The sequence below is a fragment of the Salmo salar genome, chromosome 19 (genome assembly GCF_965601325.2).
Source record: "Salmo salar chromosome 19, fSalSal1, whole genome shotgun sequence".
NCBI classification, from domain to species: Eukaryota; Metazoa; Chordata; class Actinopteri; order Salmoniformes; family Salmonidae; genus Salmo; species Salmo salar.
The window spans coordinates 10,793,998-10,820,916 of NC_138309.1; the positions used below are offsets into that span (position 1 = coordinate 10,793,998).

General features: G+C 45.9%; 1 protein-coding gene across 1 annotated transcript in view; it reads right to left on the bottom strand.

Moving 5' to 3' along the window:
* The window catches only part of LOC106578422 (catenin delta-2), a 422,676-nt gene that overhangs the window by 257,542 nt on the left and 138,215 nt on the right, over nt 1-26,919 (bottom strand). Inside the window, exon 3 of the mRNA XM_014157182.3 lies at nt 22,671-22,786. Within this exon, the coding sequence (XP_014012657.3) occupies nt 22,671-22,786 (116 nt within the window). The remainder of the gene's footprint in view (nt 1-22,670; nt 22,787-26,919) is intronic.

Genomic DNA, 26,919 nt, shown 5'->3' on the forward strand with positions numbered 1-26,919 from the left:
TTTTGTTAATAAAACCAGTTGGAAATATGCTTGGGAACGTAATGAGTATGTATGTCAGTTCGGTTGTCATCTGAGACATTATGACTGATGACAGGATGACAAACTGTATCTGAGAAAGTATACGCCCTCTAGTTATCAGAGTCACATGGAATTGTTATGCAATTGAAATGTTTGATATTGAAAATGTTTGTTAGGAGATGAAATGTAATTTTAGCTTCCGAATGAGAGATATGGGTTTTCATAAGGAAAGTGCCCTGCTCGATCAGTGGCCCAACCCTGTGAAGGGACAGGGGTTATAAACGATGAAACACCTCCCTCCCCCTCTCCACTATATAATCCTTTGACGAAAAGATAACCACGTAGTTCCAGTACGGGAGGTCTGCAGCCTCTACGTTAGAAGGACACACATGTCAAGGACAGAACTAAGCCAACCTCGGCGTGAGCTTTGGTGGCGAATGGTATGAACTTTGAGCTTATTCACTACAGAAGTGCTACTTCCTAGCCGTTGAGTTAGCAGCGGCCGCTGCTTACGTGGGCTAGGAAAGGACGGACGACGGATCCAGTCTAACAACCAGACGAAGATACCACCGCGTATCCAATTGACCCCCATTGACATTCTTCCGAAAACAGGGAGATCTGTTGGCCAACCCGGCCAGCATCTACGACCAATCTACCGAAGCGCAGCTCAGAGTAAATATTTATTGCATTTTCCTTTTCCAAATGGGCGGTAATTTAGAATGCATAAGATAATGTATTTACGATAGCATAGCTGCTGTTTCTCTGTTCCTAAATCTTCCCGCTCTTTCATTCAAGCCCAACCCCCTTTCCTTTGTGTAACCAGCCGTCATATCTGTTCCGTCTACCGGGACGTTTTCTGTATGACATCATTGTATTCTGTGTATTTGTAATTCTGTGTGATTAGTTAGGTATTTAGTAAATAAATAATTCAACCCAATTTTGTATTGCTGATTCAACTTGTTAGCCAGGGTTCGTGAAGATAGCCAAGAATTAACATTGTTCAATGATCCGAAAAGCGTCTGAACAGACATTTTTGGCGCCCCCTGTGTGGACTCTAAAACTAGGCCGCACGTTTGGGTAATTTCGATAACACATATTGGAGCCCCCGTGCGAGGAATCTAAAATAGGATGAAGCTTTTATTTTGATTCAGCATATATAAAATTGAAAAGCAGATTACATAATATACCAAGTTGATTATATACATTATGGGAATTGTAGACTGGAATTATTGGTGCGTGTGTGCTCTGGAGAATAGCCTCCGTGTTGTGCTCTGACGTAGTCAGTGGGTAGCATAAACTATACATGTAGGTATGATGGCTGATAAAGCTATCTGAGAAATAGCGCGTTTGGCCAAACGCTAAGTATTTCTGCCTCTCGCGTTTCAGACGCGTGTTGGCTAGGTCATTATTAATTTCTCGAGCGAGGACAAAGAGCCAGCCGATTGAAATTTAGGAGAGATTAGCTTGACCAGCGATAAGTATCTCTCTGTCTCTCGCGTTTCGATGCGAGTAGACCACGGTGCAATTCGTTGTTTCCCGCGAGTTCCGGTTAAAACATCGTCAAATATCGCCGAAAAGGGTTTGAACATAATACGTTATAAGTAAAACCTTTCCCTTGCCAAGGGAATCCTATGTTGAGCATTTTTCAGGCATAAAGTAGCATTAGCTTGCTCGAGATGCTAAGCTAAAAAAAAGGGAAAACAGCCATTTTGTTTTGTGCCACATTGTAAGTCATCCGACTTGCGGAACGAAATCCCGTTTGATTTCAGTGTGTGCCCTCTGAAGAAGTCACCAATACTTTCCTTCAAATAATTAGTCAGGTGACACTCAAGTCGTTACTCGTGATATCCAGACGGATATCGATGTCTTTTTCAATTGAACTAATAAGTGAAATTGCCAGATTTACATTCTCAAGTTTAAATAATATCCAAATTGATGAGTTTTCTAAATGAGACATTGTAATCTTTTTCCACATTAACCTAGATGAATAAACCTCTCAGGTTAATTCAAGTTTAAATCCCAAATAGCCTATACAGGTTTGATTTATCATTAAAATTGATCAATCAGTAAAATTTGGTTTTTGCAAAACCCATTCAGTAATCCAGTACTGACAGAAGTCCCGCCCCAGCGGGAATCCCATGTGGCTTCGGCCCAAGGAAGAAGTGTACCATAGTGGGGAGTGTTCCCAACATTTAATCTACTGTTTACACTTATGATATCCAATCAATGGAGATTGTATGGATTATCATGTCATTCAATTTAATAAGTTAAATTGTTGAACATACCTTAATGTTCTTGCAATCAAATGAGACACTTTTAAACTTCCCATATTAACCTGGATGAAGCAACCTCAGGTTAATTCAAGTTTAATACCCAGATAGCCTACCCAGGTAGGATTAATCATTGGCATTGATTAATTAATTCAATTTGCTTTTGCAAATTCATTCACGTCCAACTTCCACATTACTGGTACAGTACCGATGGTTCGTCAACATCTATAAATAGATTAAACTTGTCTTTGCAGCTTCCAATGAATTCCAAACCCAAACATTGAAAAAAAATAGGAACATTTTTCCTCTAAATTTTTCTAATAATGTGCAAGCTACCAAAGGAGGTGGTCACCACTCCTCCGCTAATTAGTGAACCTCCACCCATAAAAGGATTGATCTCTGACCTCAGCAGTGATACCAACCCTAATTATGCCATTAGAAAAACAACAGCCGAAATTGCGAACGCTCTCCAAAATCAACCATCAAATACAGGCTTTGTGACTGTTCTCTCCACTTTAGCACTTATGTATCGCCATCAAAGGTTGGCATCGGTCCAATACCACAGTGCACAGCTGAAGCACGTGCAAGACATGGCTAACATGAGGGCACAGGTGGAGAGAACTGAGCAACTATTGACAAAAGCAGGAAATGAAAACATTCTGCTAGTCGAGGAACTGCGTTTGAAATCGGAACAATTAAAAGTAACTGCAAATACTTATGACGATGAACGAGCACAAACTCTCCAACAAAATCGTCATCTGCAGGAACAACTCGATTTAGCCAAAACTAAATGCGATGTAGTCCACGCCAAACTAGATAAATCTGTCGAGTTATCTACAAACAGGAACGCGCAATTTGATAACATTCAGGCAGTTTTGTTGAACGTTACTCAAGGTAACAATGTTCTACTCCAAATTCTGTAGACCAAAGACGATCAGTTGATGAACACAATGACTAAGTTGGATGACAAATCAGCAGAACTTATTGAAGTCGCTGACCAAATGAATGATGAGAGAACTCAGGTGATGAGGATGGAAATATTGATTTCTAAGCAAGCAAAGGAAATCTCATCACTGAATCTCTCGCTCCGTACTCGAGACCTCTATCTGCAAACCATGACAGATAAGTTTGAGACCGAAAGGAGCAGGTGTGACACTCACGTGTCCAAAATTGGTACTCTAAGCGCTCAAGTGGACTCTGCAATGCAGCAGAAGACCACCCTTAGGTACCATCTGGAGGAAGTCCAGAATGGTCACGCTCTACAGCATGACTACCCATCCAAGCAACCGGAGTCCGGTACTCAAAGGAGTGAAGACGATAGGTTTCAGACATTGCCTCCATCATGTGTCCCTCAGTCTTCTCCTCTTGGCCATTCGGCACTGAGTAATATGGAGCCTCTTGGCCAACAAAGCCAAAGCTTGGCTTCTCCTCTTGGCCTGTCGGCCCCAATTTCTCCACAGGATGAAGCCAACCCTCTCCGCCCGCTTGGCGCGGAATACGTTGACAAACTCGTCAAGAATTTCCCCACCTTTGACCCTGTTCCAGGTCAGCCAAATGATACTGAGACGTTCCTAGCTGACATAGAGGACGCGTTGGGTGGCTACCCGAACACTACGGGATCTGACAGGGTTTACCTGTTGAAGCGAACGTCGAATAGACACGTGACGAGGTTCATTCGCCTACAACAGCAACACGTGCTAAATGACTACGCTAAACTTGCCACAGCTTTGATATTAGAATTCAGTGGTTCTGCGACTCGCAAACACGATAGCTCACTGGCTAACACCGTCAAACAAGCTCGGAACGAACACCCACAAGCTTACTATCATAGGCTTCGTTCAGCTTACTTTGGCATACTCACAGAAACAGGAATGGAAGAGCTGTTACCATTCAAACAAATGTTTCTGTCGAACATGTATCCCACCTTCATTACCTACTTGGGCCCTGCAGCCCACGTTGGCTTGCCTATCTTACAACTCAGAGAGCTTGCAAGCACAGCTTTTGAGGCATCAAAAGTTCACAACGCTAAGAGCCCTGACCACTCAGTTTTGAAGTTTAACCAGGAGCACTCACTCCAGTTAGAGGGTGCATTATCAGGTATTGGAGCGTCGAGAGATGACGCACAACAACAGTTTCTACCTCGAAACCATGATTCCAATAACCTCCGCGGTCGAAATAACTGTAAAGTACGTAGCCATCAACATGACTACCGCTACAAACGACCCGTTCGCTACGTTCCTGCACCCAACCCACAAAAAGTGTCAGAGCACAAGGGTAACAAAGGGTTGAAGGACGATCAAAACGTAGACCAATGTTCTCCAGAAGTCCCACTACGGGAAGAACTAAAGCGAGAACAATTTGAGAAAAGGGTAAAAGATAAGTCACAAGGACTAGACGGGGAATTACCGGACACCAGGTCCGCAGAAATTAACACCCATAACAAGGACGTTAAAGTTCAAATTTCTCCCTCTCTCATTCAAGACCCTATCCAGGGCCCGCTTGATCAAGAAACAAGCCCCCGGGCTTTGTCTGTAGACTCTAATACAAAAGTTGCGAAGAAAAAGGTAAAACGCTTCGTTAAAGCCAAGCCCACTCAAAATCGGAAAAGTCAATCTGCTTCCACCTTGAACAGAAATGGCACATCACGTCGTTGCGAACGACCACTCCACTTTGTGGGGAATATGTCCACTAACCACGAATCTAAACGGCCATACCTGGAAACAGTCCTGGAGGACTGCTTAACTTGTCATGCGCTAATTGATTCGGGTGTGACAATATCACTCATCTCTCAAACATTGTTTGATGATCTCAAAAGGGCTTTGAAGACAACTAAACGTTGGTTAAAAGTGGAACGATGCGACACTACACTTCGAGGGGTCACTCAGACTACCTCGCCTCTCACATTGAGAGTCATGCTGAAACTACACTTCCAGGACGTATCGCTCGTTCACCCTGTGTATGTTACCAGCCTCGAAACTGTAACCCTGCTACTTGGAGCAGACTTGATGGATCGGTTACTCCCATTGATGGATTGGAAAACCAACCAGGTATGGTCACAGGCCACAGTGCCTTCTCCACTGACCACACTGTCTTCCCCTAACGCTAGCTGCAATGCAGTCATTCACGAGGGGTATCTGTTGAAAGCACCCCTTTGGGAAAAGACGTTTAGAAACCTCTTGGTACAAAATCCGATCCACGGAGATAGTACGATATCTCGACACATTCCATCAGCCAACCTGATTGACCATTCTTTTCATGATTTCGAGCCAGCTGTCTCTGTGAATAAGCAACTTCCCTCCTCCTTGCAGTCGTGCAATACGATAGTTGAGATGAACTTCCCTTGCCCTTCGGACACTTCCGCAAGCACTGCGGCCGTCTCAGCAAGAAAAACATTGATGTGCAGAGTACACTCTGCTTCCGATGATACACCTTCTGCTTTGTTGGGGACTGTCACCCCTTACAATGACACTAATGGCGTCAGTACAGCAACTGACCCGATGACTCCCACTGGTGAAACACTTTGCGATATCGCAGACCGATATCCTCGTCTCAGTTTGCAGGTACTGAAGAGGTTGCCACACGCGGACGCGGTGGTGACTGACAGACCTCGACAGCCACTGAGGGTGTTGAAGCACAAACATTTGGTTGAAAGGTTACAGCCATTCTCATAATAACGCGGCCACTGACAACTCGTACATAGGGTCCGACCTTTTCGTTTGCGCCTCGGACACCAACACCACCCGCTGGTGGGGGGGTCCCGAGACACAAAGGGGGGGAATAGTAGCCCAGACCCATGATGAGCCTCATCGAGGCCGGTTGGGGGGGTCGGGACTACGGACAACACCGTACGAGGCCGCCAGAGCATAAATCAAATCTAGTTGTAAACTCCCCTATGAGAACAGTGAGGAGCAGACAGGCCCCTAGACGGGGATTATCTTAGAACACATCTAAGATAGTACTGAGGTGTACCACACTGGTCGTAAAGGAAGTCCAATGGACTTGTCCACCTCCAAAACAAATGGCAACAATAATCATTCCTTGCCATGTGTAGGTTCAACTACAATAGAACTAGTAATATGCTCCAATCATGTGTTCCGGTAGATAATATTTCAGAATAAATCGGTAGGACAACTGGACCCCTTGAATACCAGTACCAATACCACAGTCAGTCCAGCAACACTCAGTAAGAGGATTAGTAACCTCACAAGTTAAATTGCTATTGATAATAGCGACATAGGAGTCACTCAGAGTGCCACACGGGGAAGGGAATCTCCATTGCACTCTTCCAATGGTTAACACATGCCACTAATAAATAGAACCCTCCGTTCAGGAGAAAATTATTAGAAGTCATGAACCATGATCACACCACGTACGACTGGTCTAATACTTAGAGTACTTCTGTCGTGAGGTTAGCTCCTCCGTGGATAACATAGCTATGAAATTGACTTCATACCTACTGCCACTACAATAGTGGAAGACACAGTGACTTGTAGAAAACTACTACAGACTCCCTTGACACCAATTCTGACTGACCTCCAGGCATTGACCTGAAAATTACCTGACTACGTCAGACTCATTCTGAACAAGTTGTAATCTGCCAGGATACTTGGTTTTCTTCCCTTGACATGCGCGATTGTGTAAGCATAAACGCACATGCACAACGGAACATCCAATTAGGATTTATGCTAGGATCACTTAAGGGTCCAAGCAAAATACCAGCCTTAGTAAAGTTGAACATTTACTTCTAGGCCTTTGACTCTACAGCACTCACCAGTTTTCTAACCAGAAGTCCATAGGTCATCCTGTAGACTGCCCAAAACTAGTGCCTTACAGCTGTAGACTTATCATATAGTTGTCAACTTAGGATAGTACCCTAAGCGCCCCCCCGCAAATTAGGAAAGCCCTAGATATGACATTAGACAATGCCATGATAGGGTCATTTTGCCAAGACCATGGACGTAGATAGAATACAGTCCAATTAGATGATTAAGGTGGCATAACTATATTTTGTTTTGTTTATGCTTTCATTCATTTTGTTTCATTTTCTTCGGCACATAGAAAGTGATAGAGCCATAAACAACTCCCCCATACAACCATCAGTTAGTGCCACAACGCCGCTCATTTGGGGGGAAATGTAATGATATATTTCATGAGTGTGTGTGTGTTGTTAACATCTGTTAACTGCCCAGATATTCCAGTCTGGACGACCAGACGACGGGTCCGGAACGGCGATCCCAATCCGGACATCCGCTGCCGAGCCATGGAACGGACTTCTTCATTTGCAGAAACCCTACCCGGGTCGACCACCAGAGGGGGGGCTGCCATAGCAACCACCAACTGGACATCTACAGCCCAGCCTTGGAGCGGATTTCTTCATTTGCAGACACCCTACCCGGGTCGACCGCCAGATGGGGACCACAACGATGATCCACAACTAGGACAACCCACGTTCATTTTTATGTTGGGTTATAACATGCAGGTTAATCGCAAGATTGAACCCAACCTGGGGGGACTGTCATGACGTTGGCCTGTGGTTAAGGTTTATGACCCCCCCCCCCATAAATACCTTTCTCTCTTCCCCTCTCTGAATCTACTGAAGGACGTGAATAGCCTGTGTTAAATATAGAGAGTCTGGGAACATCAAACAAATGGGGAAAGGTACCACATATTTTGTTAATAAAACCAGTTGGAAATATGCTTGGGAACGTAATGAGTATGTATGTCAGTTCGGTTGTCATCTGAGACATTATGACTGATGACAGGACGACAAACTGTATCTGAGAAAGTATACGCCCTCTAGTTATCAGAGTCACATGGAATTGTTATGCAATTGAAATGTTTGATATTGAAAATGTTTGTTAGGAGATGAAATGTAATTTTAGCTTCCGAATGAGAGATTTGGGTTTTCATAAGGAAAGTGCCCTGCTCGATCAGTGGCCCAACCCTGTGAAGGGACAGGGGTTATAAACGACGAAACACCTCCCTCCCCCTCTCCACTATATAATCCTTTGACGAAAAGATAACCACGTAGTTCCAGTATGGGAGGTCTGCAGCCTCTACGTTAGAAGGACACACATGTCAAGGACAGAACTAAGCCAACCTCGGCGTGAGCTTTGGTGGCGAATGGTATGAACTTTGAGCTTATTCACTACAGAAGTGCTACTTCCTAGCCGTTGAGTTAGCAGCGGCCGCTGCTTACGTGGGCTAGGAAAGGACGGACGACGGATCCAGTCTAACAACCAGACGAAGATACCACCGCGTATCCAATTGACCCCCATTGACATTCTTCCGAAAACAGGGAGATCTGTTGGCCAACCCGGCCAGCATCTACGACCAATCTACCGAAGCGCAGCTCAGAGTAAATATTTATTGCATTTTCCTTTTCCAAATGGGCGGTAATTTAGAATGCATAAGATAATGTATTTACGATAGCATAGCTGCTGTTTCTCTGTTCCTAAATCTTCCCGCTCTTTCATTCAAGCCCAACCCCCTTTCCTTTGTGTAACCAGCCGTCATATCTGTTCCGTCTACCGGGACGTTTTCTGTATGACATCATTGTATTCTGTGTATTTGTAATTCTGTGTGATTAGTTAGGTATTTAGTAAATAAATAATTCAACCCAATTTTGTATTGCTGATTCAACTTGTTAGCCAGGGTTCGTGAAGATAGCCAAGAACTTACAACTTTCATTATGAGACTGAAAATAAAACAAGGGTTAATATTGACTGCTATTGATGTAAAATATTACAAAGTATTTTAAGAGTTTATTCGGAAGATAACGGCTCTATAAACGTTCTTCCGTGGTGCCCCGACTTTCTAGTTAATTACACTTACATGATTAGCTTAATCAGGTAATATTAATTACAGAGAAATCATGTTATAAGTTAGCATGTCATATCACTTAATCCGGCATAGCCAAAGACACGACAATGGTAAGGTCTACACCTGTTGTAAAATACAATTTGATTTGATTTGAGATTGTAGCAACCTCATGATGTTTGGTATATTGAACATTTGAGTATCATGTAGTAGCCTAAACCTATCGATGTTACATAGCTGGGTGAATGGACAGTCACTCAATAAGCTGTAATAGAAATAAGGCCATGCTCATAAAAAAAAAAATGATTGTCCTCCCTCATCTTAAACGGGACCGACCGCCGCTGCTGTCTATGTATCTGCCATCATAACTGCACATCCAGTGACTATTTCTGTGCCATGTATCACACCAAGATCTCATGGTTTGATAAATTTAACTTCAGCTTGTGATCCAAACGTTACATTTCGAAGTGTTTTAGACAGCCTGGGTTGCTCCTCCTGCTGCAGCTGCACCGCTGGTGTCGCAGATGCCTCATGGCTGGTTAAGTTTAGGCATTAATTCTGAATGGTTAAGTTAAGAATTAAGGTTTGAGATAGGATTTTTTTTAAACAACTCCACAGTTATGTTTAGCCTTTAATTCTGAATGGCTAAATTTAGGGTTAAGGTTTGGGATAGGGTAAAATAAATGAAAATAAATCAAATCACAATGAGTGCCTATCACTGGGATTGAGCACGCGACCCTCAGAGCAGCAGTTTGCAGCTTACGCCCAGCATCCGCCACCCCAATCCACAATGCCCTAACAACAATGCACTAGCAAAACCCACAATGCCCTAGTTGCCTCTAGTGGACGGGTTGAAGGCATCTCCAGACATCCTGGGTACCTGGACGGATGTCGAAATTTGAAGTGGATTTTGAGCAACCTGGCTGGTCACAACCTATTGTGTGTAACAGTTCAATGTCACACCACTTTTTTCACACGCACACGCACAAACACATACACACCTTACCTTGAGCTACGTTAGCGCTTGGAGAGGGCAGTGTGTTGCCGGTCTATCAGTGTTTACTGTAGTTATTGCCTCCGGGCCTGAACTAGGGCTGGGCAGTATACAGTATTTGACTATATACCGGTATTGATGCACAGACCGGTTTGGGTTTTTACTTTACCTTCTATAACGGTATTTCAATATTTGGCTTGTTAAATGTGATACGCCACTTCGCTGTATAAAATTCACAAGCGTTCAATAATTACACTATTAGTTTATGATTATTGTATGATTTTTATTAGGATTCCCAATGGTGACAGCTAGTCTTCCTGGGGTCTGACACATAATAAAACATGCATTACATTTAAAAAAATACTTTACAATTTACATACATTTAGGGCTCTATTCAATCTGCAAATCAGCATTTTGTTTGTGCAACAGTATCTTCTAAATCAGACAGGAATAGGCAAAGCATGAATATGTTAGCTACATAAAGTAAGGGAAAGCATTTAATGTAGACAAAGATTATAGGGTCCCTGGGAAACAATGACCAAGATTTTGGTTCCTACCCTGTCGCAATAACTCCTCCCTTGCTTTCTAATTTGTTGTAATGTCATACAACACTGTATTTAAAGTTTCCACTACTATATTCTAGCTATATCATTTTTATATTCATTCTATTTCCATGATTCCAACAGTTCACCCAAGTGTTTTGATCTAAATAACAAGTCAACATTTCACAATTGCAATATTTGGTTAAAAATAGGGCCTATATTTTTCCCCATATCATGCAGCCCTACGTGGCAGCGTAGCAATTATCTCAAATGAGTTCAGGAAATGCACAATATGTTAAAATATAGTGATATTTTGGCCATATTGCCCAGTCCTAGCCTGAACTTTACAAATACTGTAGGTTAACCCTTTCTCACACACTGATACTCTCTTTCATCACGCTCTTTCCTCACTCACTCTCCCTAGTGTAGAGAGAGCAGGCTGTGTCGGTTCTGTGCTCAACTAAGAGAGGACTGGAGAAGAGGACATTATGCAGTGCAATGTCACTCCTCCATCACTGTCATACACACATATATAAACACACACACACGGTAGCATATGGGTTGGGTCCGTGAACACACCCAAGTCACACCATTGGCTCCGAGACTGTCCAACAACTCTGCAGAGGTGACAGGGACATCCTTCAGTGTGTGTGTGTGTGTGTGTGTGTGTGTGTGTGTGTGTGTGTGTGTGTGTGTGTGTGTGTGTGTGTGTGTGTGTGCGTGTGTGTGTGTGTGTGCGTGTGTGTGACAGGCACCAGACTGATGTTTGATTTGGCGAGGGATCTGACACGGTACATCCTGATATGATTTAATTATCGAACTTTCGTGCCTGCTGGACGTGTGTGTGTATGTGAGTGTGTGTGTGTCAGCTGAGTCAGTGAATAAATCCCAGTGTTGGCAGTCCATCCAGAGAGCAGAGCGTGTCTTGCATGGTAAGCAGCACCAGCCTCTATGTGGAACTGTACTTATAAAGGCTTTTCCTCACTTAAAATCGGCTTAACAAACTTTAAGTTTTGCATTTGAAACTTGAATGTGTGTGTGTGATGGGATATGTGTGTAGGTAAGCTGACATGTATTCTATGTGTGTTTGTGTGTGAACGCACTATCCTTGATAGTAGGCCTACTGTTCATAATCCATACAGCACAAGGTTCCAGGTCTCAACATACAACCATGAAGGTAATCCATGTCTCTCTACTGAGATGGAACATACTGGCTTCTCTGACTTGATACAGTATCTAATAAGTCCTAACGAAATAACTGGCCTTCTGAGAGGATGTAATTAATGCACACACACACACACACACACACACACCTTCATTACTGCGTCGAGGTCATTAGGGGTCAATATTGATCAACAACATTGACTGAAGGGCACACACACAGGAGCATTCACACACACACACACACACACACACACACACACACACACACACACACCACACACACACACACACACACACACACACACACACACACACACACACACACACACACACACACACACACACACACACACACACACACACACACACACACGTCTGCCACTGGATGTACTTAATCACTCAGGTATACACTGCTAGGTTTATAAAATCAGTAATAAAGCCTTTCCTATAGATGGAGTCTTACACACTTTACACTATCCACACATACACAAGCAGAGGGAATGAGGCAGAGAAGAAGGGGAGAGAGTTGGGGGCGGAAGGGATAGAGAGTGTGTGTTGTGTGTGAGAGAGAGAGAGAGAGAAAAAGAGAGAGAAAAAGAGAGAGGGAGATGGAGAGACAGAACGAATGGGGAAAATGAAAAGAGATAAATCAATGAAGCTATTCCGTGGCTGACTCATGGTAATGAAAAGCAATTTATTAGCCCACTCTCTCTCCCTCTGTGTCTCTCTCCCTCCATCTCTCCCTCTCCATTGCTCTCTCCCTCCCCTTTACTTTGGCTGTGACCTGATCCCATTCTCTCCATTAATACCTACACCTTTTCTGTCATCAGATGCTAACGATTGTCAAAAACACGATAAAACACTCATTTAGGGGTCATGTTTGTTTTCGCTCCCTTGTTTTCTACACTTCCCTCTCATTTGCATATAAATCACGGGGTCGTTCCTGCGAGGCCGAAACTCGTGTTGTTACATCTACTGATATGATATACCTGCATGGTTCATATTCACCTGCCATTGGCATTCTCAACCTCTTCCTCTCTCGCTCTCTATCCTGCTCTCTCTTTTTCTGCCTCTCTTCCCATCCTGTCTCTCCCCCTCTCTCTTTATCTCCCTCTTCTTCCTCCCATCCTGTTCTCTCTCTATCAGTTTTGGTCTGGGTGACTAAAGTTTAAACCTAGCTGACAGGGTAAATAGAGGAGAGAGAGAGAGAGACAGAGAGAGAGAGAGAGACAGAGAGAGAGAGAGACACAGAGAGAGAAAGAGAGAGAGTGACAGAGAGAGAGAGAGAAAGAGAGAGAAAGAGAGAGAGAGACAGAGAGAAAGAGAGAGAGACAGAGAGAGAAAGAGAGAGAGACAGAGAGAGACAGAGAGTGACAGAGAGAAAGAGAGAGAAAGAGAGAGAGACAGAGAGAGACAGAGAGAGACAGAGAGAGACAGAGAGAGAGCTTCCCAAGAACCTCACCTACCTCCTCCGGAGCGCTATGCTGGAGATCCTGCCAGGCATTTCTCTCCCAGTGTTCTCTCATCTTTGAGCTGCAGCCCTCTTCATTTCCCTCAGATCACTTGAGGATAGCGTACGTGATAATGCTCATGTCCAGGAGGGCTCTTGCCTGGGCTACGGCGGTGTGGGAGCAACAATCCACCGTTTGCCTCAGATTGGAGGAGTTTGTGGCAGAGGTACGGAAAGTGTTTGATTCTCCATTGTCCGGTAGAGAGGTGGCTCGTAAGCTGCTCCAACTACGTCAGGATTCCCGTAGTGTGGCAGACTACACAGTGGATTTTTGCACGTTGGCGGCTGAGAGTCCCTGGAACCCGGAAGCCCTGTTTGACGCGTTCCTTCACGGGTTGTGGGAGGTGATTAAAGACGAGCTCACAGCCGGGAGCTGCCCCTGGACCTCGACTCCCTCATTGCCTTCACCATCCGGATCGATGGGTGGCTACGGGAACGTAGGAGGGAGAGGGAGTCTGTTCCCTGTCGTCGACACTCATCCTCGATTTCCACCTAGCATCCTCGAATCCCGGAAATCCCCGAAGCCCACATTTCCGAGTGGATCCGATGTCGGCCGAAGTCTCTCGGAGGTCCCTGAGGGCTGTCGAGTCGTCTCCTCCGGAGCCCATGCAACTGGGCAGGGCTAGATTGTCTCCTGCTGAGCGCTTACACAGACTTAACACCCAGAGCTGTTTGTATTGTGGAGCTACGGGACATGTTTTATCTACCTGCCCATTAAAGAACCAGGCTCATTGAGGAGGTACTAGTATGAGTACTCTGGTGAGCCGTACGGGAGTTTCCAATCTTCCATTGCTTGTACCCCTGTCCATGCTACTCTGTTGTGGGGTGACCGATCCAAATCTCTCTGGGTGCTCATAGACTCTGGGGCCGACTAGAGCTTTATGGACACTACCCTTGTGTCGGAGCTGGGAATCCCCACACAACCCCTCTCCATTCCCATGGAAGTAAGAGCATTGGATGGGCACTCTATTGGCAGAGTCACCCACACCACTTGTCCCATTAACCTGAGAGTTTTTGGTAATCACAGTGAGTTTATGCAGTTCCTGGCCATTGAATCCCCTCATGCACCCGTGGTTTTGGGGTTTTCCTGGTTCCAGAGGCACAATCCCCTGATTGACTGGGCTACTGGTTCTATCATGGGTTGGAGCATGTTTTGCCATGGGCATTGCCTGAAGTCGGCGCTGTCTGCCCTGGGATGTCTTCCTGTGTGCTTGGGAAAAGCCCCGGACCTCTCCGCCATTCCCGTGTAGTACCAGGACTTTCAGCAAGGCCCGTGCCACCGCGCTTCCTCCGCATCAGCCGTATGACTGCACCATCTACCTTCTTCCAGGCACTACACCGCCTCAGGGGTGGCTTTATTACCTGTCAGGTCCGGAGACCAAGGAGATGGAGACGTATATTGAGGACTCTCTGGCTGCAGGGGGTATCCATCCTTCTGCCTCCCCCGCCGAAGCAGTGTTCTTCTTTGTGGAGAAGAAGGACAAAACATTGCGTCCGTCTATTGACTACCGGGCCTGAATGACATCACGGTTAAAAACCGTTACACGCTTCCACTCAATGCCTCAGACGTCAGAGTGGGGGCCGTTCTGTCCCAGGGTTCGGCCCAAGACCAAAAGCTGCATCCTTGCGCTTTCCTCTCCCATCGTCTCAACCCCACGGAAAGGAATTACGACATGGGTAACCGGGAACTTCTGGCAGTGAAGATGGAGGGGTCGGAACACCCATTCATAGAATGGACGGATCATAAGAACCTGGAATATCTCAGTACCGCCAAGTGCCTCAACTCCAGGCAAGCTCGATGGGCCCTGCTATTCACCTGATTTAACTTCACCATCTCCTACTGCCCGGGATCGAAGAATGTGAAGCCGGATGCGCTGTCACACCTCTATTGCCCCACTGCAACACCATCGGTCCCCGAGACCATCCTCCCTACCTCTTGTCTCACGGCTGCACTCATCTGGGGTATAGAGAACTGGGTCGCCGCCTCAGGCCTGCTATCCTGGCTCACGTCAGACCCTGGCCTTTGTATGACAACACTTTTGGTGGCCCACGTCTCTGTGTTCGTTGCCGTGTGCACCGTGTGCATCCAGAATAAGACTCCACGGCAAGCTCCGGATGGCCTCCTTCAACCACTTCCCTTCTCTCACCGTCCCTGGTCACATATATCCCTGGACTTCGTCACTGGTCTCCCCCCTGTCTGATGGCAACACGGTTATCCTTACCGTGGTGGACCGGTTTTCCAAAACTGCCCACTTCATCCCTCTCCCCAAGCTACCCTCAGCCAAGGAGATGGCCCAGCTCATGGTGCAGCACGTCTTCCAGACCCATGGACTTCCGGTGGGCATGGTCTCCGACCAGGGTCCCCAGTTCTGGAATGCGTTCTGCACGCTCATTGGGTCGTCGGCCAGCCTGTCCTCAGGGTTCCACCCGCAGTCTAATGGCCAGTCGGAGCAAGCCAATCAGGACCTGGAGACGACTCTTCGCTGCCTGGTCTCCACCTAAACCACCACCTGGAGCCAGCAGCTGTGTGGGTAGAGTACGCCTGCAACACCCTCCCTTGCTCGGCCACTGGTCTCTCGCCTTTTGAGTGATCCCTGGGATATCAGTCCCTGCTCTTCCCGGAGCAAGAGGAAGAGGTCAGCATACCCTCGGCCCAGATGTTCATCTGCCGCTATCACTGTACCTGGAAGAGAGCCCGGTCGGCTCGTCTCAAGACGACCTCCAGGTATCGACGACAGGCGGACCGCCACTGAACCCCGGCTCTCTGTTATTGTCTCGAGCAGAGGGTATGGCTGTCCACTCGGGATCTGCCCCTCCGGATAGTGTCCCGCAAACTGTCTCCTGTTTTATCGGCCCTTTCCCCATCTCCAAGATCCTTAGCCCCTCTGCTGTTCGTCTTTCTGTTGCCCCATACCCTCTGTATACATCCTACTTCTCATGTGTCTAAGATTAAACCTATGTCTCACAGCCCTTTGTCTCCTGTTTCCAGGGCCACCCCTCTCCCCCGTCTCATAGACGCCAACCGGCGTACACGGTGAGGCGCCTCCTGAAGGTTCGGCCGCAGGGCAGGGGATTCCAGTACCTGGTTGACTGGAAGGGTTATGGTCCGGAGGAGAGGTGCTGGGTCCCCGCTAGGAACATCCTGCACCCAGCCCTCATTGCCGAGTTCCATCGCCGGCATCCCAGTCAACCAGGTATGCGCCCAGGAAGGACACCAGGTGGGGTCCCTAGAGGAGGGGGTACTGTCACACCCTGATCTGTTTCATCTGTCTTTGAGCTTGTCTCCATCCCCCTCCAGGTGTCACCCATCTTCCCATTATCCCCTGTGTATTTATACCTGTGTTCTCTGTTTGTCTGTTGCCAGTTCGTCTTGTCAGGTCTTACCAGCATTCTTTCCCGCCTTCCAGTTTCTCTAGTTCTGTTTCTAGTTTTTCCCGGTTCTGACCATTCTGCCTGCCCTGACCCCGAGCCTGCCTGCCGTCCTGTACCTGCCTGACTCTGACCTGATTACGAACCTCTGCCTGCCCTAACCTCGAGCCTGCTTGCCGTCCTGTACCTGCCAGACTCTGACCTGATGGCGAACCTCTGCCTGCCCTCAACCTGCCCTTTGCCTGCACCGTGTTTCCAATAAATCTTCTGAGAACTGTTCTATTCGCCTCCCGTGTCTGCATCTGGGTCATATCCTGAGTCATGATACTGGGTGTGTCCCGCCACAGATGGCTGGCCAGTGTCCTCAGCCCAGAGAGCCATCTGTGGAGATACCTGAACAACTTTATGAAGCAGAACACTCCTGAGGAGAGACAGGCCGGCACCTCGAGAAGACACACACACATACATTATATCTACACACAACACACACACGCACATTGTCCTGCCTTATCATTCTTTCCAACAAGAAGACCGTGATGGTCCAAAATGATTTCCACTAATATTACAAATGAAACATACTGAGATAATAAAATGGTTTCCTTTTCATCTTCACACATTTCAGTGATTTAGATCTATTTCTGGCCCTAGTCTTTCTGTGAGCTCAGATGAAGGAGTGCGGGATGGTTTCTGACAGAAGGAAGACAGTGTCTGCTTCCCAAATAGCACCCTTTTCTCTATATAGTGCACTACATTTAAATCAGAGCCCTACGGGCCTGGTCAAAAGTATGCACTATGTAGGGAATAGGGTGCCATTTGGGATGTAGTCTGGGAAAGGTTAGAGAAGTCTCCCTGAATACAGCGGAATCTCGGATCAGCCACACACTAACATTACATCTGTTAATATCCAGACTGAGATATTGAGTTGGATGGGTTATAAAGACTCGTCTGCATCTAATAAAATTCTCCTGTCACTCATAGAATACCAGCTGCCAAGCCTCATCTGAGCAGACATGCCAGGGAGACATCAAACAAACACACACAAACACACACACACTGACACCTGCAACACACACATCCACACACACACGCTCACACACATACACATACACATAACCCACACACACACTGTTAGTGATTAGACAAAGCTTAGCAGGGCGAAGCCGTCACATATGGGGAGTAATCACATTATTACACAGGCAGTAGCGCAGACGGCAATCACAATATCGCACAGGCAGCTAGGAGAACGACTGCCAGCTGGGTTTGTCCACAGCCAGGCCTGATGTGTGGATTAGAATCGAGGCTACAAACACACACGCATTCAATGCACACATAGACACACACACACACACACACACACACACACACACACACACACACACACACACACACACACACACACACACACACACACACACACACACACACACACACATTCAAGCATCTGCATACACACAATACACATGCAAACACACACATACACAATCCTGGAGAGATGACACATACAGGCTCAGTGTTCAACATGAGATTAACTCACAGAATGCAGATCACGCTGAGTCCATAGAACAACATGGACATGCTTCACTCACTAGTTTCTCTGACAGAAGATTGGCTAGCAGTAGGCCAATCAGCTGACTTTACCAATAATTGGTTATGGTGTTATGTCATTGGTCAAAGCTGGTCCCGGGAACCTCCCAAATATTACTGTATCTAAACCAGAGGCATGAGAGTTTGATAAGAACATATTTAAGGTACTTATTTTCCAGTATTTTCCATCCATCCTTCTGCCTTGCCAGCCAGACAGCTGGGAGTTCTGTTCTTACGCAATGAGGACCCCCTGGAGTGGATCTGAATTTATTAGAGTACATCTCTGCTTTTGACATGGGAGCACACAAGGTCTGAGTTTGGAACACACACACACATTCGTATGCATGCACAAACACACTCAACACACACAAACACACACACCAAGAAATGGCAGCAGTTTTACGGGAGCCCAACCAATTGTGCTATTATGTGGGTTTTTTCGTGTTATTTGTAACTTATTTTGTACATAATGTTTCTGCCACCGTATCTTACGGCAGAAAAGAGCTTCTGGATATCAGGACAGCGATCACTCTCCTCGGATTAGACAAAGATTTTTTCTTCAACAAGCAGGACGCATGGGATATACTGCTAACACCCGACAAGGCCAACATCCCCGTTAATGGCAAGAGGAAGAGATGCAGGTACAGAGGACACAGAGCGGGGTGCCTCGTAAGGATCCGCAGAAGGTGAGTGGGAAAGCTGCCGTTACCGTCAATATTACTCGCCAACGTGCAATCATTGGACAATGAATTAGACGAGGTACGATCACGAATATCCTACCAACGGGACATCAAAAACTGTAATATCTTATGTTTCACGGAATCGTGGCTGAATGATGACATGGATATTCAGCTAGCGGGAAATACGCTGCACCGGCAAATGCTGCAGCTGGTGCAGCTAGATTTTGCTCGCCTGAAGTTGAGTATCTTGTGATAAACAATAGCTGAATATCCATGTCACCATTCAGCCACGATTCCGCAGACCACACTATTTGCCAAGAGAGTCTTCTGCCATACTTTTGGTGGCTGTTTATTTACCACCACAGACTGATGCTGGCACTAAGACCGCACTCAGTCAGCTGTATAAGGAAATAATCAAACAGGAAACCGCTCACCCAGAGGCGGCACTCCTAGTGGCCGGAGACTTTAATGCAGGGAAACTTAAATCAGTTCTACCAAATCTCTATCAACATGTTAAATGTGCAACCAGAGGGAAAACAATTCTAGAACACCTGTACTCCACACAGGCTCAGGCCTTCCCGAACAAGTTCGGGATTCCTCCGATGGCATTGTGGAGTACACCACATCAGTCCCTGGCTTTACCAACAAGTGCTTCGAGGACGTCGTCCCCACAGTGACTGTACGTACATACCCCAACCAGAAGCCATGGATTACAGGCAACATTCGCACTGAGCTAAAGGGTAGAGCTGCCGCTTTCAAGGTGCGGGACTCTAACCCGGAAGCGTAAAAGAAATCCTGCTATGCCCTCCGACGAACCATCAAACAGGCAAAACGTCAATACAGGGCTAAGATTGAATCGTACTACACCGGCTCCGACGCTCATCTTATGTGGCAGGGCTTGCAAACTATTACAGACTACAAAGGGAAGCACAGCCATGAGCTGCCCAGTGACACGAGCCTACCAGACGAGCTAAATCACTTCTATGCTCACTTTGAGGCAAGCAACACTGAGGCACGCATGAGAGCAGGCATTTGCTGACCAACTGGCAGGTGTCTTCAAAGACATTTTCAACATGTCCCTGATTGAGTCTGTTATACCAACATGTTTCAAGCAGAGCACCATAGTCCCTGTGCCCAAGAACACTAAGGCAACCTGCTTAAATGACTACAGACCCGTAGCACTCACGTCTGTAGCCATGAAGTGCTTTGAAAGGCTGGTAAGGGCTCACATCAACACCATTATCCCAGAAACCCTAGACCCACTCCAATTTGCACACCGTCCAAACAGATCCACTGATGATGCAACCTGTATTGCACTCCACAATCCACACATGTGAGAATGTTATTCATTGACTACAACTCAGTTTTCAACAGCATAGTACCCTCAGAGCTCATCACTAAGCTAAGGATCCTGGGACTAAACACCTCCCTCTGCAACTGGATCCTGGATTTCCTGACGGGCCGCCCCAGGTTGTGAGGGTAGGTAGCAACACATCTGCCACGCTGATACTCAACACTGGAGCCCCTCAGGGATGCGTGCTCAGTCCCCTCCTGTACTCCCTGTTCACACACGACTCTGTGGCCAGGCACGACTCCAACACCATCATTACGTTTGCAGACGACACAAGAGTGGTAGGCCTGATCACCGACAACGATGAGACAGCCTACAGGGAGGAGGCCACACACCTGGCCAGGTGGTGCCAGAATAACAACCTATCCCTCAACGCAACCAAGACTAAGGAGATGATTGTGGACTACAGGAAAAGGAGGACCGAGCACGCCCCTATTCTCATCGACGGGGCTGTAATGGAGCAGGTTGACAGCTTCAAGTTCCTTGGTGTCCACATCACCAACAAACTAGAATGGTCCAAACACACCAAGACAGTCGTGAAGAGGGCACGAGAATGCCTATTCCCCCTCAGGAAACTAAAAAGATTTGGCATGGGTCATCAGATCCTCAAAAGGTTCTACAGCTGCAACATCGAGAGCATCCTGACTGGTTGCATCACTGCCTGGTACGGCAACTGCTCGGCCTCCGACCGCAAGGCACTACAGAGGGTAGTGCGTACGGCCCAGTACATCACTGGGGCTAAGCTGCCTGCCATCCAGGACCTCTACACCAGGCGGTGTCAGAGGAAGGCCCTAAAAATGATCAAATACCCCAGCCACCCTAGTCATAGACTGTTCTCTCTCTGTTTAACATATATGCATAGTCACTTTAAATATACATTCATGTACATACTACCTCAATTAGCCCGACTAACCGGTGCCTGTATATAGCCTCGCTACTGTTATAGCCTCAATACTGTGCATAGCCTCGCTACTGTTATTTTTCACTGTCTTTTTTACTGTTGTTTTTACTTCTGTTGTTTTTATTTCTTTACTTATCTATTGTTCACCTAATACCTTTTTTTTTTTACTTGTAAGTAAGCATTTCACTGTAAGGTCTACACCTGTTGTAGTCGGCACACTTGACAAATAAACTTTGATTTTATTTGTTAACAGTCAGAAGAGTCAAACTTCAACCCTCTCCTATCAAATCAAATCAAATTGTATTTGTCACATGCGCCGAATACAACCCTTACAGTGAAATGCTTACTTACAAGCCCTTAACCAACAATGCAGTTTTAAGAAAATACCTAAAAAAAGGAAGATATAAGAATAACAAATAATGAAAGAGCAGCAGTGAATAACAATAGGGCTATATACAGGGGGTACCGGTACAGAGTCAATGTGCACCGGTATCGGCTCTCCTTCTACCTCTATCTCTGAATAACGTAACGTGTAATAATGTAATGCATCATTCTCTGCATTGTCTACGAAGCAGAGGGAGACACCTGAAGCTGCCACACACACACAGTCTGAATTTAGTACTGCTCTGTTCCACTCTCTCTTGCTCAGAGCTGTTAGCATACAGAAGCTAACTCTCATGCTAATCACATACTGACGTCCTCTCCTCTGCCCCCCTCCTCCCTCCTTCCTTCATTCTCCTACCTCCCTCTTTTCATTATGTGCTCTTTCTCGTCTTCTGAAAACCATTTGCCAATAGTTTTGGCATCCCAAGGTCATACTCATAATTGCCAAACATAATTTAACTGTTTTTGGACAATCTAGGGCCGTGGTTGTACTAATGTACTAATTAATTAACTAATTAACACTGGAACATTAAAGTACGCTCCCATGATGACAGTTAGTGTGGGTGCGCATGCACACACACATGCACAAACACACACACAGGACAAACTAATTATCCTCTCAGCTCATTTTAAGGTGTCCAAGATTCAGAGGGTATCACAGATTAATGTGTCCCCCTGAGAGAATACTTATAAAGAGAGTTCCACCCTGGGAGCTAGCTGGCCATTCTACACACACAACCCTCCTCCCCAACACACACACACACACACACACACACACACACACACACACACACACACACACACACACACACACACACACACACACACACACACACACACACACACACACACACACACACACATAAACACCCACGCGCACACACACACACGAAAAACGAATTATCCTCTCAGCTCATTTTAAGGTGTCAAAGAGTCAGAGGGTGTCACAGATTAATGTGTCCCCCTGAGAGAATACGTATAAAGAGAGTTCCACCCTGGGAGCTAGCTGGCCATTCTACACACACAACCCCCCTATCCCAACACACTCACACACACCACACACACACACAGACAGGTGTGTTACCTGATGCTGCTCATACTTCCACCAGTCTCAGAGCCCAGCTTGCATCTCTCCAACTGGGTGGCTACAATCTGTCTTTCTGCCTCCAGCTCACGGGTCAGTCTCTCAAACTGCAGCTCCTACAGGGGAGAGAGATAGGGAGAGATACACACACATGAAAACCTCTAAAACCTTTTTTGTGGGGGGTGGGGGGTTCTACTAAGCTAACATATGGAATTGTTTTATGGTCATACCATGGATCATTTAGCTATTTCATTTAGAGTTTTAGGACCCCTGTATGTATAAAAAAATTAGTTCAAATTAATTGATCAAATGTTACATTTGGCCTTTACAACTCTAGCCCATAGAAACACATTGAATAACACATTCATAAATGGCCAAAAAAAGACAGTAAAAAAAAAGAATTAAGGTTTTGAAGTGTCTTTCCTATATCTAGGAGATATAAGAAAACTCAGGAAATATTTATGTTTTTTGGACACATATTTAACCCTGTTTTTTGTTGGCACAAAAACCTCCATACTTACATTAATTTGTATGGGTTACCTTTAGGTCATAGAGCAAATCTAAGAACACCATCGTGTTTGTGGGAGTCTCCCCTTTCCATAGTGGGGTCATATTCATTTGTAGCCCATACAGTTTGGACACTACAGACAGAAGTTGGCACCTCGGCGGTACCAACTTCAGACGAGTCCCGTGGGGCTTTTGGAGGTCGTAGAGCAAAACAGAGAATACCATCAGGTTCGTACGTGTCTCATCCTTCCATAGAGTGGTCATATTAGTTAGTAGCCAAACAGTGTGGACACTACAGACGTTTTTGTGAGAAGACCAATTTTCATGAAGTCTCCTGGTCTGACAAACAGCGCTGTAGCTCTGTCACTTTCCACCGCAGATGCGGAAGGCCGACATAGGCAGATGGATTGAGAGACAGCCCATGCAAAAAACAGATATCTCTGGCTTAAACTGACGGATTTTGATGAGGATTTTGTTATTATTTTAATTAGATTGACACACGGGTGCGTCAATAGACTCTTAATTATTAATACACAGATCCAGCACCCAGTACTACACACAGATAGACACATACCATAGCTCACAGGTCATTCTCAACAATGTAAGGGCTTTTCTACTGGGAAAGTCTTCAAGGGGAGTATTGCGTCCGAATATGTGTGCGGGTGTGCCTGTGCATGTGTGTGGATTGCAGCAGCTGATGCATTAGGTGGTTAAGTGGCTTAATGGTGGTTCTTCATATCAGTCTCCAAAGCCATCATCTACAACCCAGACTGATGAGGCTCACAGAGGAGACCGACCTGTGTGTGTGTGTATTTGGTTTAATCACGGCCAGAAGCGGATCGATAGTACACTGATCTCTACGCCTGTGAAAGGGTTTGTGCGTATGTGTGTGTATATGTGTGAAATAGATTTTTGAAAGCCATTTGGGCGGGTGAATGAGTTGATCCCCAGCCACAATCTGAAATCTCACCCCCACCCCAAATCCTTTCTCTTCCTCCCGACCCCAACACATCAGCCCAGTACACCCCCAGCTCAAATCCCTATCCTCCACTACCCCTCATCTCCTCTCCCTAGTCCTTTCACCACCTCTTCTCTGCTTTCCTCTCTACAGCTCTGCTCTCTCATCCCTCTATTCTCTCTCCTGTCTTTCCACCATTCCTCACCTCCCCTCTACTTTCCTCTGTTCCTCACCTTTCTCCTTTCCTTACTCGAGACAGAGACAGAGAGAAAGCTCAAACTACAAGCTAAAACAAAGCTCAAAATGCAAACAGACCAGAGATAAACGATTATTCCAAATCTTAACTCTACTACCATCTAAGATGAACATCAGTCAGGAAAAGCGTCAAACTAAAAGCACTTGACCCCCCCCCCCCCCCAAAAAAAACATTCCCTCAAATCTCAGACCCAAGCAACGTCCTTAGCCTAGATTTATCAGCACATGCACCATAGGCATGAGTTTAGAATAGTCCTCTGTGAACTGCGCGACCCTGCCTTCACGTCTGTGTGTGAGTTTGTATGTGTGTGTGCGTGCGTGCACACGAAAGAGAACAGGTTTGAATTCCAACACACTTTTTGAGTAACGTAAGGGTGTGTGTCTACCAGACCTGAATAGAACAGCAGAACAACTAGCCACAAAGGTCACTACAGCATCAGTAGAATCCCCCAGAAATAGGGTCTTACATCGCTCATCAGCCCAGTAACTCGTCCAACACGCACACGCTCACGTGCACACGTACATGCACGGATGCACCAAACAGACACACACACATACAAGTTCACAGCTTTTTCACAGCAAAAGGAGCAGAGAAGTGGTTGGAAATGGTAAGTGCATTTGGGGTGAAATGACAGTTAAATGTGTTTGAGATGAAGACTAAATTGTCAACGTTTCTGTTTATAAACCTAAATCTGGTGTCCCTGTGCGTGGTAATAGAGTCCTTTAATGAGTCCTATTTCCCATTCAGGACAGAGTCCCCCTGGTGTTAGGTCATCAGAGTAAAGTGGTCAATCTGCAGCTAATAACAGACGGTTTTGGGACAGAGAGAGAGTGTGTGAGGCCATTAAAATGATAAGTGACCTTCTGCTTTAAAGCTGCCCTAATCAGAGCGAGAGAGAGACATGGATGAGAGAGAGAGAGAGAGGGAATGAAAGGGGACTTGCTCTCATGCATAAAAAACACTGTCAATGAGATCATTTCCTCTTCTTCCTCTCCTCCACTCTTCCTCTGCTCCCTCCACTGTCTTCTTGTGTGTAGTTATATAGGTTTCAAGCCCTTGACCACTTGAATTAGGTGAGCTAGTTCAGGGCCAGCTCAAAATTGTGAAATGTCTGGGGGTCCCCGAGGAGAGGTTTGAAAACCACGAAAAGACTATCCGTAGTCACTTTGAGGTTTTGTTTTGCTTCATGTTAAGTTCATGTCTGTTACTGAAGAATTTACGAGTCTTTATCATAGGAGTTGAGTGACATGAAGACCCCTCCATAGAAGCTGTGTGTATTGTGTGTCTGAGTTAGTGTAGTGTACTGTTACCAGCCCTGGGGCATGTAGGACAAGGAGACGATTAGAGTTTTTTCTCTCTCTCTCTCTCTCCTCTCTCTCTCTCTCTCTCTCTCTCTCTCTCTCTCTCTCTCATAAGTGTTTTGATCCTGCAGGATTGTCTCATGGCCCATCTGCTGTTGCCTCACCTGAGAGGGTATGGTCTCCAACTGACACACACACACACACACACACACACACACACACACACACACACACACACACACACACACACACACACACACACACACAGTGCACCTGTATCGCTGCGGAGAACCTACACACACCTGTGTTATTGTTCTCTCCTGACTGCAGGATTCAGTTAACATTTCTTTGTTCAATACATACATATCCTCTGCCATGCAGGTCAATGAGACAGTCAGTAGACTAGGGCTGTGGGGAGAGCGTATTTCATTTGACACTGTTAGTTGTGTATCTAGTGGTCTCTGCTGTACTGACCAACTCATAGAAAAGGTCTACTTTTGAAGGGTAGGTTGTTATGAGTTGGAACACACACACACTGTAATAATGGCACTGTGAGTCGGGAAGTAGGTGCAAGTGAAACATTCAATAAAACAACAAAACCAAGAACGACACAATTCTATGAGGCTACATGCCAGTACACAAGAATAATACCAACTGGTGAGTGAACATAAGAGCGTGACATATAAAGGGGAGGAAATTATGAAGGTAATGAAGTTCAGGTGTGAATCATAATGATTAACAGGTGCGCGTAATAATGAGTGTGAGGTGTGCGTAATGAAGAATCCCAGGACCGGTGGTTAGTATTCCGGCAATGTCGTAGGCTACGAGGGGAGGAGCAGGAGAAGATGTGACACACACACACAAAACAAAAACTGTCCACAGATATTATAACAGCAAAACTAAGACTTCTGACTGCAGCTAGCTGGCAAAAAAACTTGTTTCAAATATTCAACACCCAAACACAGCAACACTTTGAAGTATTTGGTCTTTTTAAATTACAGGTTAAACCATTACAGGCACCTGGGAAATAGAGGAAGACAGGGAGAGGGAGAGAGAGAGAGAGAGAGAGAGAGAGAGAGAGAGAGAGAGAGAGAGAGAGAGAGAGAGAGAGAGAGAGATAAAGAGAAAAGAGAGAGAAGGATTGTTGATAAGGACCTGAGGCTGTGTTCTGTTAGACCAGAAGCACAAACATTCAGTAAGAGATGTCAGACAGACATACAGACAGAC